Consider the following 12,416-nt stretch of genomic DNA (forward strand, 5'->3'; position numbering starts at 1 on the left):
TGAAGCCGCCTGGAAAAGAGGAGATCGTGGAGGTCCAGCACCAATTTCCTAGGACTAGCTTATGGGAGGGAGGGAGGCTCGGATCGCTGATGGTTTTGGGCGGCGGGGTGGACCGCCGAGCTTTACCTGTGGGGCAATCCGGCCCGCCTTGCATTGCACGGAGCAACAGCTCGGGTCCGCGGCGGCCGTCTGCTTCCCCCTGGTGGCCGGAGAGAGCAAAGCGCCTGAGCCGCGCAGGAAGCGCTGCGCTCTCCGAGTGGGGACGACAAGCGAAGCTTCGGGCGAGGTGGCCGACAGGCTGCGGCGCCACCGGGGTGGGACCAGGTAGGTGCGGATGGCGGGGCGCGGTGGGTGGGTGCTCCCCCAGCATCTTGGCTTTGCAGGACTAGGGCAAGGCTGAGCTCCCGCCCGGGGTCCTTGATCGAGAAAGACCTGGGGGCAGAGAGGCGCCCATAGCCCTCGGAGGGGGGCAAGGAAGGTGTCCCCTCTGTACCAGACAGCCGGCTGGAGGCAGCTGGCTCGCATCGTACCGCTTCGTGAGCAGCAATTCGGCGCCCGCTGTGTGGACAGGGCAGGATGCCCCCTAGCGACCCTTCGGAGCACTGCAGAGCTTCCGCCCCGCCCCAGGGCTGCTGCTGGCTTTCTCTAGCGAGGAAGAAAGGCACTCTGCACATGCTCGGTTCAAAAAGCTTGGCGGGGTTGTGGGAGACGACTGTGGAAAGCTTCCAGGTTGAAAGGAAATCCTCGGTCTCTCAGCTCTGTAACTTGCGATTGTAATCAAGTGCCTCTGATTATAGTTGGCAGAGTTGGAGACTCTTAATCTCAGGGTCGTGGGTTCGAGCCCCATGTTGGGCAAAATATTCATGCATTGCAGGGGACCTCGTGGTCCCTTCTAACTCAGAGCATCTCTCACTTTCCTGAGTGAGAATAGCCAAGGCTGAAAGGCATTGATGGATGGGAGCTGTGAGCCCTTGAATTAAAAATTGTAGCCAAAATGGCATTTGGGAATTGGGAAAGGATCGGAGCAAAGTGTTACCCACCTTAAGCCTCAAAGGTAGGGCAGGGCATTGGCTCTCTTAATGTAGTCTAAATATTCCTTAAAACCATCTGGCCGCTACACAGCATACAAAAAGTCCCAGATGCAATCCCTGCCATCTCCAGGTAGGTCTGGGGGGAAACCCCTCTCTGAAATCCTGGAGAGCTGCTGCCAGTCACTATAAGCCAGCCTCCCCCATCCTGATGAGTTGCTTGGGACTCCAACTCCCACGAGCCCCAGCGAACCTTGATTGGAGCTGATGGGTTGCAGACAAAAACATCTGGAGGGCACCAGGCTGAGGGAGGTGGCCAACATGCATCCCTCAAAGCAGCGCTGGCTCACCTATGAGGCAAGGTGAGGCAACCACCTCAGGTGGCAGGATCCACAGGGGCAGCAGATCTGGTCTCCAAGGAATGCATTCCCCGCTGCCGCCACCATTGCAGCTGTGGTGCACTCCTTGGAGGCCAAATTGGCCACCTCCCTGGTACTCCTGATGAAGATATTCTCTCACCCTGTTCCCTGGCTGGAAGAGCATCATTTTGTGGTTCTTCTCAGGGCCAGCCTTGCCTCGATAAGTTGTCAGGTGGGCAATTCTCATTTTCCCTGACCCAATGGCCAGGCTGGCTGGGGCTGATGGGAGTTGGGAGTCCAACAACATCTGGATTGCCACATCTGGATTGGGCAACACCTGGTACAGACAATACTGAACTAGATAGACCAACTGGTTTGGTTCTCCGTGTCTTTCCTTTGGAATCAGTTCAGAATTCTTCTCTTAAAGCCCTCTTTTTCTACCATCAAGTCAACTCGCTTTTAAAGTCCGTGAATTTGCTCCCTGTTCCACAGCCAAAGCTGAGTGTATTCTGTGCTTTACAAAATAAAAATCTGCAGCAAGACAAGCATAATTCTGCAAACAGTATTCAAGCGCAGATTTATAAAATATGCATCCAGTTGTCTGCTTTGTATTTTGCCTGATCCTGTACATGTTTATTGAGATGTAAAGCCCTACTGTCATCCATGGGACTTCTTCTCAGGTGAGCAGGTATTCGACAGCAGCCCTGATGCATTCTGTTTTCTGAATGTACCGGTAGCTTAGCTTTTGCAGTCTTGAAGGACAGAAACTTATTTTCTGAGGAAACACTGGGTGTATTTACTCAGGGTGATGAACTGGTAACTGCATGCAGTGAAACTGCAGAATTACAGGGTACACGCAGATCTGTACACATGCAAAAATCTGTCTGAAGCTTTTGAGGATGTGAAAATCCACTGATGTAGTGGTTAGAGTTTTGGACTCGGAGCTGAGAAACCAGATCCCCACTTGGCCATGAAATTCACTGGGTAACATGGGCCAATCACTGCCAATCAGCCTAACCTACCTCTCTCGGGGTTGCTGTGGGGATTAAATATGAACCATGCACACCACCTTAAGTTCCTTGGAGGCAAATGCAGTAAATAAAAAAATACATCTGGTCTCTTCTCTCCATTCCCTCCCAAGGTAATGGAATCCAGCTCCCCGGCGAAAGGCCGTCAGCTTTCAGAGACTACGAGGAGAGGCCTGTGTCGCTGCTGCCGGCGGAGACATTGCTGCTTCTGCTGGTGCTGCTGCAGCTGCTGCACATGGTAAGTGCCTCAGCAGGGCTTTGAGTGGGAGCCCACCTTATCTGCGTGTTGTTATTCCAGGCAGAACCTGAATCCTGCTCAGTCCATCCTCACCCCAGTGCTATGCAGCCTCTCTCCACCCTTTTCAATAGCCCTTTCTCAAAACCTACCTTTGACCACCGGAGGCTGGTGCATTAGGGCAAATGAGGCTCTGCCCCACCAACCTCAGTCTGCCTTCAGCCAGCCCCACCTGCCTGTCTTCTTATTCACAACCAGCCCAGGGGGTGCCGCCGCCTGCCACCTTCCTCTTGCTTAGTCTCAGTGTTGTCCCTGTAGAGCTCAGCAGGAAGGAAGAGGGGGCAAAAGTAGAGTTGGTTTGTGCCCTGTCATTAACTCTGGCGCCACCTACTGTTGGGTTCCCTGCCTTCTGTCCTATCAGATCCAATGCGCACCAGCAACCATGCCTTGATGCACAGCTGCTTAGTCCCAATTACACGCCAAGTCTGCCAAGTCCCATTTCTTATAAAGTCCAAATACCTCCCACTAACCAGTCCTGAGTAGAGATGATATTTACCAGCGGGGATCTTTGCCTTGCCTTGTTCCCCATTGGCTAAGAGAAAAATGCTCTCCTTGCGTTGTCTGTTGCAGGAACCGATTGGCAAGGAAGAGATGGCGAGACGGTGTGGGATGTAAAGTGTCCAGCATCTCCAACCTGGAAAGCCCTTTAAACCTGGAGGAGAGGTGGGCCAAAGTAACTGAACTTACTATTGCCAATTCCTGATCCAAGAAGGCGGCTATGATACCTTTTGAGAATCGTGCACCTCCCTGCATGTGTTGTTCAGTGGCTTTAAAAGGATCCAGACACATTTGTGGAGGATAAGGTTATTACAGGGACTGGGGACTGGATCCAGTAGAGGACTGGATCCAGTGACAAGCTGGATCCTTACTCCCATGCCTTTGAGATCCACCTTTGACAGCCATGCTGAATGACTGATTCCTTGCAAGTGCCAAACAGTCATGATGGCTGTGTCCACTCTGTACATTTAAAGCACATTCCTGTTGGATGTAATCTATTAGTACAGTCAAATGCAACATTCCTTATTTTCCTAGACTGGGCACAAGCAGGGGGACATCCAGTCGTGTGACTTCCTGTTCCTGGTCTGGAGCTTCCTCCCCCTGGATGTGACCTGGGAGATGGGCGTGGCTCCGGCTGACTCCATAAAGGTGCCAAGTCTTGCACTCGTTTCCTCAGTTGTCTTTTGTTCTCTCTCTTGTCTTGCCTAATCTTTTACTGTCATGCTGCTCTCCTGCAGCCATTTTGTTATCTCAATGTTTTTCCATGTATAAACTAGGTTTTTCCCTTTAAAATAATGTCAAAATTAGGGGGGGGGGGGCGTCTTATACACGGATATATCTCCCCCCCCCCTTTTTCTTAAATCTGAGTCCCCCAAAATAGGAAGTGTCTTACACATGGGGGCGTCTTATAGATGGAAAAATACGGTAATTTTGCACATGAATTCAGTCTCCATATGAAATGAACTCACAGTTTGTTTGTGTAATTACCAAGTAGAGCCTGCTTTTCAGGGATCATATCGTGAACTGAAATGTGAGTAAACCTTTTGTTACTTTCTCAGAAAGACTTCTGTGTCTTTACTCTTTTAAGAGGAACAAAAGGGGACACCGGGAATAATCTTAATTAAGAGATTCAAACGAACTGCAAACTAGCTTACAGCTATATTGAGGAGAATCTGCTCTGCTACATCACTTACTAGTGTGAGTGAAGGAAAGATAATACTTATTCAATATATCCTTTCCTACTATCCTTAAGGTAAAGGTAAAGGGACCCCTGACCATCAGGTCCAGTCGTGTCCGACTCTGGGGTTGCGGCACTCATCTCGCTCTATAGGCCGAGGGAGCCAGCGTTTGTCCGCAGACAGCTTCTGGGTCATGTGGCCAGCATGACAAAGCCACTTCTGGCGAACCAGAGCAGCGCACGGAAACGCCGTTTACCTTCCCACTGGAGCGGTCCCTATTTATCTACTTGCACTATGACGTGCTTTCGAACTGCTAGGTGGGCAGGAGCTGGGACCGAGCAACGGGAGCTCACCCCGTGGCAGGGATTCGAACTGCCGACCTTCTGATCAGCAAGCCCTAGGCTCTGTGGTTTAACCCACAGCGCCACCTGGGTCCCCACTATCCTTAACGTTCCCACAATTCCCTCCCCCTAAGAAACCTGGGAACTTGTAGTTTACCCCTAACAGTGCTACAGTTCCCAGCACTCTTAACAAACTACAGTTCCCATAATTCTTTGCGGGGTAAAATGTGCATTAAATTTATGGCATGTATGCAGCAGCTGTGTCCTGAACAGTATACGGAGTTGTACCTTCTCCCCCAAGAGTAGGAGGAAGAAAGAGCATCTTCTATAGCAGACCCTCCCATTCCCATCTCTTGCTTTTCAGGCTCACAGCGGAAGAAGCTGCCTCTTGGCAATGGTCCTTCGACTCCATATTGACCAGTCCAGCCGGCCGGCGCATCTTCATGGAGTTCCTGCAGACTGAGCACAGCGAAGAGAACATGTCCTTCTGGCTCGCCTGCGAGGACCTCAAATTGGAACAGTGCCCAGAGCAGATCTCGGAGAAAGCAAAGAAGATCTACCTCGATTACATCTCCATCCTCTCTCCAAAAGAGGTAGGCTGGGCACAGCATTGGGGTGTGGGGGCAGAGCTATGGAAAGGGACGCAGTGGACCAAGAAGCAGCTGTCCAAAGCTGAGCATTGCTTTGCAGCAGCCACTCTCCTTCCTTTTTTAAATTTGCTGGATTCATGGCATTTCTAGGGGAATGAACAGATCACTGCTATTCCCAACAGTTATTCAGGCAGTCTGTGGTTGGCTGAAAAGGAACCCACAAATTAAAATAAATAAATGCAAACTGCAGGTGATGAGGACCTAAGACTGGCACGAGTAGCAAGCGTCCCTTCTGATGTTGTTGGACTACAAATCCCATCAGCCCTAGCTGTGAACTTATGCAACTTACATAATTAATTGCATAAACCCTGTTGCCATTACATGATTCCATTCCGTTCCTTTCAGTGCAAAGGAAACACATTGCAAATGTCAGGTGGGTGTGACATAATCTATTTGTACCATTTGCCTAAGACACCTTGATCATGACGGAGGTTTTCCCAGGGTGAGGCCCATCCATTGCACTGCAGGTGTGTGGACCTGTGCAATTTCCACAAATGCAGGAAACTTGGTTGCATAATTTGACAACACAGGTGAGTGCTGATTTCCATGCCAGACATGAGTCAAATAAGTGAGCATCAGTAATTTCCACTTCTTTCCATTTCTGTTGGAATCGTCCGACATCCTTACTCCAGGATACTCCAGGAAATGCAGAGAGGAGTTGCCTGCACACCACCTCTTTTCCAGAGCTGATTCTGCCAAAATGAGTTGAGACAGCACCGTGTGTGTGTTTGCTTCTTCCTGCAGGTCAGCATTGATGCTGCAGTGCGTGAGACCATCAACAACTCCCTGCCGTCACCCGGCGCTCACATGTTTGATGAGGCACAAGCGCAAGTTTATGCTCTCATGCACCGGGATTCCTACCCCAGGTTTCTGAAGTCCCCTCTCTACAAATCGCTGGAGCAGAGACTATGCCAGTTGCTGATACCTAACCCAAACACAGGGACCCCGGGTTCAGTTCTCAAGATGCCAAGTCTTCAGACTGCCTACTGCTTGGTGACAAGAGGTCTTTGGAGGGTTGAGGTGTACAGAACAATCTGTGCGATATGAGCCTCCTCCGCCATCTGCTGAGTTGTCCCGTACAGTTGTGTACCATTCCATCACTGGCATTTACGTACAGCAAATTCAAGGACATATTCTAGATGAAGGGATGAGATCACTGCTTTTCAAGGTGTGGAGCCCAACCAGGATGTTCTAGAGCGCAGGTTTACTAGGAGCTGTTTGGTTCTACAGAGCTTTGTGGGATCTAGACAACACCACCTCTTCGTGCTGGAGGATTGATAGGAATTGTCTCCTACGGGTATGCAGGATTCAAGAATGTAGAACCAGCCTCTGATGGAGGAGGGATTTGTGGAATTGGGCTTTCTAGCATTCCCATCATGTGGTGGTTTTGAGAGGGAAGAGGTCTGAGCTCTAGGACGATGCCAAATGAAAACGAAAACCTTCTTCACAGACATTTCTGAGCCAAAGTGGCCCTGTTCTCTCCTTACCACTAGACGTTCTCATTGGTCAACACTTTGGCTAGCAGAAATGGCATTGCCATTCTCAGTCGCAACTGCATGTCGGAACTAGACAAGTTAAAGATAAGCATAGAGGCCCTAATAAGAGTTACAGTACATGCAAAAGGCTACTGGGGGTGGGGGGGGCAGGAGACGCCTTTCCCTGCTTCAAATAACCTACCCAGCCCCCAATTACAGTCCCCCCTTTTTGGAAAGTCCAAATGTTTTGAATGATAAAAGTAGGCCATATTATACCAAAAAAAAAAAACCACTCTTGCATTTTCCACATTGTGATAAACATTATAACTTATTTTCAGTTCTGTGATCAGAAAACAGCATGATTGCACAAGGGCCAGAGCCCTGCAGGGGGACACCACAGCTGCCACTGGAGGGCCAAAGGTTTTTTTTTCGGAAGACCAAAATGCTAATTGAATCACCCCTATCTTCCCGAGACTCTCAAAGACGCCCAAGAGGTGATGGGACAGCACTTTTCTCTGCAGAAGCCATGCTGACTCTTCAGCTGCCAGGCTTGTTCTTCTATAATGCTTAGTAATTCTAGCTTGAATCGTTCTCTTCACCAAGTTATGCGAGATGGAAGGTAGGTTTATAGGTTGGTAATTTCACGACTCACCTGTAAACTGGTGTTACACAGACTGCTTTTCAATATTCTGTAAATAGGCCATTTTTAGTAAAAAGGTTTTATTTTTCTTTAAAAATCCAAAAGTTATACTTGAGGTTTTTTAACTCTTGGGACTATGCCATCCTAGCACAATGACTTGACCATAGGATGGTAAAGTTGGAAAGGATCCTGAGGATCATTTATTCCAATGCAGGAATATGCAGCTGTCCCATACGGGAATCAAACCTGCAACCTTGGCATTATCAGCACCACGCTCCAACCAACTGAGCTATCCGTAGCAATTAGTTAGAGAGCTTTGGGCTATCTTAATGTCCTTAGCCATTTTTATTGACATAATTCTTTTGTAACTGGATGGTTACCCTCAAAACCACAGCTTTGCAACCTCCTGGAAGGAAAAAAGTAACTTGCAGAGGCCATGTGGGTCATAGCAGCAGTAGGTTAAGGACAGACCCCCACACCTCCAAAATGCCCTATCCCAAAGCAACTTTTTGGGGGGGTCTAGTTTATGTTGCACACCATTATTAGCCAAGTCTGGGTTCCAGCTGCTTACTCTCCTTTTCCATCCCACTCCACCTGTATTTTGTCTACCTTCACTTTCTCCTAATTTTAAACGAAGTCCTTAGCTGTGACGATATAACGCACCAGTTAGGGGTGGAGGTAGAGGCTCTTGCCACTGCCTGCAGATGGTGCTGCTGGTGCAGCTGCTTAGAATCTTTTGTGGGTAGACTGCCCCCAGACATGGGCTTCACTTTAAGCGATCGAAAAGGGAAAGCTACGAAGGATTGGCATCACTGCTCTGTACGAAAGCACAGATGCGCAACGAAGCTGTCAATTATCTACCTCAGCACGGCAAAATAAGGCCTAGCATTCAGGGCCTACAGGTTGTATGTCGGACCCAAGCTGTAATCTTGATCGCTTTGTAAGGATAAATGAAGAGAGCTATGTGCGCCTCTGAATGCAAGTGGCGGTGTCCCTCCAGATTTGTTTTTGGTGTAGTTTCTCATTTCAGCTGCAGACTTTTAGGCAGATGGGCTTTTCCTGTGCAATGGAGCTTTCTTTTCTTTTCCTGCCTTTCATCCCCAGATCTCGGGACAGTTCACAATATAAATCCATCCACCCAACAGAGGATCAGAAAAGTTTGGATTTTTATTTACTGTTTCTCAAGGGTACAATATTTGCTTTAAAGTTGTGGTTGTGTATGTGGCCTGAGAGACCCAAAACTGACAGATCCTTCCATCCCTGGGAATTAACTGGATAGACCCAATATTACATGGACACAGGCCACAAAAGAAGTCACGCACACGTAAAAACATGCACATCTGCTATGGGTTTATGTGGCAAAAACATACAGCTTGTGGAGCGGAAGAGTCAGAGAGAAGGCATCCATTTGCCCCCAAGCCTCTGCCACCTACCACCACAGTTGGCTTACTCGGTAGTCTCAGAGCTGAGTGGAGAAAACAGTTTTTGCCACAAGAGATGGAATGTGTCAATGTGGGTCCATCTGTCACTGAGAAATGCCTATGTGTACCTGAGAGAGGCTGTGTACACACCACCCATTTAATGCACATTTAAAGCATTTTGACTTCCCCCAAAGAACCCGGAAAATGTAGTTAGCTATGGGTGCTGGAAATTGTAGCGCCTGGGGATGATGACAAACTAGAGTTCCCAGGATGCCCTGAGGGACATAATGTGCTTTAAATGGATGCACCCATGTCATCAGAAGGTTCCTGAGAGATCTAGGGTGGGGGGGGGGGAGGCAAAGAAGAATCATAAAGGGGGCAGAGATATGAATTGAGGATTGCAAGAACAACCATAGCTCAGTGACAGAGCATCTGCTTTGCTTGCAGAAGGTCCCAGGCTTTACACCCCCGACATCTCTAGGCAGGGCTGGGGACCCAAGTCAGTGTAACCAATACTCAGCTAGATGGACCATGGTCTGACTTGAAAATAAGGTGGCTTGTGGTTTATGATCCTCACATAGTCTTAAGACACCTGGGCCGCAACCTTGCTGAAGGCTAAGCAGTCTAGAGCTGGTTGTGCCTGGAGGGATGCAGCATGACAGCCCCACATACACTGCCTTTGTGCTGCATCATGGGAGGAAAGTGGGCTGCAAATGAAAATCGTATAATAACCATCATATCATGATTACTATTATTATAAGCACACCTGCTCTACAAGAAGGTGGGAGATGGAAAACATAGCATGGGACAAACCTCTTAGAATATTCTCCGTCAGAATAAAAATTGCAGCCAATGGACCTGGACTGCCTCCTTGTGGCTCAGGCACAACATATCACCCAGTTCAGGCATGAGAGAAAGATCAGAAGAGCCCCATATAGCCCCTATAGAAGACTTGAGACTCTAGCAAACACCAGTTTGGCATCAACCTGTGACATTTAAGTTGAGGGCTAGTTTACACACCACACACACAACACACACACCTCCCTCCAAGACAAGCAAGAGACATTGTCGGAGTTCAAGGAGACATCCCAGCAGACAAAAGGCATTCTGGGTATGAGCAAAGACAGGGAAAGGTGTGGTCCTGTGGAGAGGCCCAAGGGGCCCGAATGAGGGATCTAGAGGGCCGCATTCAGGCCTCAGATTCCCTGCCCCTGCTGTAAACCCAACAATTTTGGTATGACTCTGCTAGAGAAACACCATATTCTGTTTCTATCCCAGAATGGACACACAGGCAAATGGGGAGCTTCAAGAGTTTACTAATGTACAAGGGGTCATCAACGATCATTACACATTTGGTTTGTATAAGCTCAGTACCTGCTCCCACTCCAAAAGCATTAAGGACACATCAAACGTTCTTAAAAAGAGGAAATAGAGTTACCCTGAATTCCCCTCCCATGTTTGTTGCAGTTTTCATTTTCTCTGGCATCAAAACCAGAAGCACTCCAAGTGCAGTCCACTCACCTGTCCTAGGCTTATCTGGTGGGATTGACTGTGGTGCCACTTGCCATTTTGAGTTCCCCTCAGTGCCCCAGGGCACGTGTTACAAGCTTGTCTGGGACATTTGGGAAATCAGATGGGCTGCTCCCAGTTGCTGCTCCCAGATAAGCTCAGGACTAGGGATGCAAGAAGGCAGTGTTTCCGTTCCAACCCACCTTTGTCGCAAACACTGCTGTTTCCTTTCTGCTGCAGTTCATTTTCTGCCCAATTCTATGTTATTTGTCTTGCTGTCTGCTAGTTAATGTAATTTACACAATCTTTACATCATGAATTTAATATAATTAACTATGTAATTACTTTCCACATGATTTCAATGTACAGGAAATGTCAAAACAAAATATTTTTTAAAAAGTGATTAATTACTTGTCACTTGTGGGCTTTAAAAACAAACAAACCCACAACTGAATGAAAACCACCTGTAGTCACTGGATTTATTTCTGCTCTAAACATGCCAAGAAAAATGTGAATAGTGGAAATTCCCACATCCGTTTCCAACTGAATTCTCCAGCATCCCTTCTCCTGACTGGGTGAGTGAATGAGTGGGCCCCTGACACAGGGCGCTTTGCTGAAAGATATTTCTAAATTTTAGAGCCAATGCCATCGGGTGTGTGGTAATGACTGACCCCATCCACAAGGCTACCTCTCCTAGAGCACACGTCACCAACCTTTTGGGGCCAGTATATTACAAATCTTGAGACAGTGTCATGGCTGCCATGGGGGCCCGTCGCGTCACAAAATGGCTGCCACCACGGTATGGCAAAATGGCCTCAACGTCTAAAAGAGCTTCCACCACCCCATTCAGAACAGATAGGAAATCAGGAGTTCAATGGCATGTGAGCATATTTAATGCAGTGAGTTAGTAGAAGAGAGGCCGAGCCTGTACAAACAGGAAGGGAGCAGGAAGAGGAAACAATCACTAGTGTATTGTGGGGATTATTATTTTTGCAGGATATGTACAAAGACCTTTTGTGGGCACTATAGGAGGCAATGGCTGGCACATCAGCACCCTTGGGTGCCACACTTTGGAACCTCTGCCCTAGAGCTAGAGCCTGGAGCCTGGAACCCTTCTGAAAAAGCATTATGTGTCCACCTTCCTGCTTCCATAGTGACCAGACGCAAGGGGAGACCGCCACTCAGCAGCAGAGCAAACCTTTGCATGCAGAGTCCCGCCATCACCATTAAAGGGACCCAGGAAAGCAGCCCTGGGCAGATGGGCCAATGGTCTGGCTCAGCTTGAGGCAGCTTCATAGGAGAGGGAATGAGGGGATGTTGGCAGATGACAGCTTGTCATATAGGGGAGGGAGAAACTACGTCTGCTGAAATTCCCTCTTCTGCTAGGAGGAGTAAAGAAGGCTCATATTCCTGGGCATGCTGGTCACTTTTTTCTCTTTTAAAGAAAATCCCTAAGCAAAAGGGGGCAGGACTGGAGCATGCACTTTAGGCGATGCACTTTAGGTTATGATGGGACCCCCGTTCCCAACCTACAAGTTGTAGACGGATATCCTAAAAGCAAAGGGAGAGGAAGGCTGCATGCAAAAGTGTACAGAGCAGCATAGGGGACTCTTGCTTTGTACAGGAAGCCACCCAAAGGCCAGAGGTCCCCCAGCCCTCTATCTTGTTAAACAAGAGGGCATTAACAGTCCAGACACACTCCAGTTAGGGCAAAAGCGTTCAAGGAGGCACAATGAGGGGGAGTCCTAAGGGCCACATGGAGAGGCCCAGAGGGCCACATCTGGCATTTGATCCTCTGAAAGAGGTCATCCCCCAACAGCACACGATAAGCTAATGGGCTGCAGTCAGAACGGCATCCTACACTGATAAAAAATGATCTAAATTCTGTATCGTGAAAAGCTAGGTTCTGAGATCTGAAGGAAGTGTTGCGAGTTGGGGCAGAGGAAGGAAGACCTTTTGCAGGCTACTGATGTGGCCCATATCTTGAAGACAAA

General features: G+C 48.6%; 1 protein-coding gene and 1 pseudogene across 1 annotated transcript; both read left to right on the forward strand.

Moving 5' to 3' along the window:
* Positions 1-1,349: 1,349 nt before the first annotated feature.
* Positions 1,350-6,602, forward strand: LOC117051968 (regulator of G-protein signaling 17-like). The gene is made up of 4 exons (XM_033158695.1): positions 1,350-1,390; positions 3,281-3,373; positions 5,092-5,461; positions 6,092-6,602. The coding sequence occupies exons 1-4, from the start codon at positions 1,350-1,352 to the stop codon at positions 6,422-6,424; spliced, it is 837 nt and encodes a 278-aa protein (XP_033014586.1). The 3' UTR covers positions 6,425-6,602.
* On the forward strand, positions 5,773-5,900 carry LOC117052521 (annotated as a pseudogene).
* Positions 6,603-12,416: the final 5,814 nt, after the last annotated feature.

This window comes from Lacerta agilis, chromosome 8, assembly GCF_009819535.1.
Source record: "Lacerta agilis isolate rLacAgi1 chromosome 8, rLacAgi1.pri, whole genome shotgun sequence".
Taxonomy (NCBI): domain Eukaryota; kingdom Metazoa; phylum Chordata; class Lepidosauria; order Squamata; family Lacertidae; genus Lacerta; species Lacerta agilis.

Excerpts from the sequence above, each read along its gene's own strand:
- LOC117051968 (XM_033158695.1), top strand. The coding sequence starts at position 1,350 with ATGCATCCCTCAAAGCAGCGCTGGCTCACCTATGAGGCAAG. Across the intron at positions 1,391-3,280 it reads TGGCTCACCTATGAGGCAAG|GAACCGATTGGCAAGGAAGA; the intron begins GTGAGGCAACCA and ends TGTCTGTTGCAG. Across the intron at positions 5,462-6,091 it reads ATTTGCTGGATTCATGGCAT|CACCGTGTGTGTGTTTGCTT; the intron begins TTCTAGGGGAAT and ends GAGTTGAGACAG.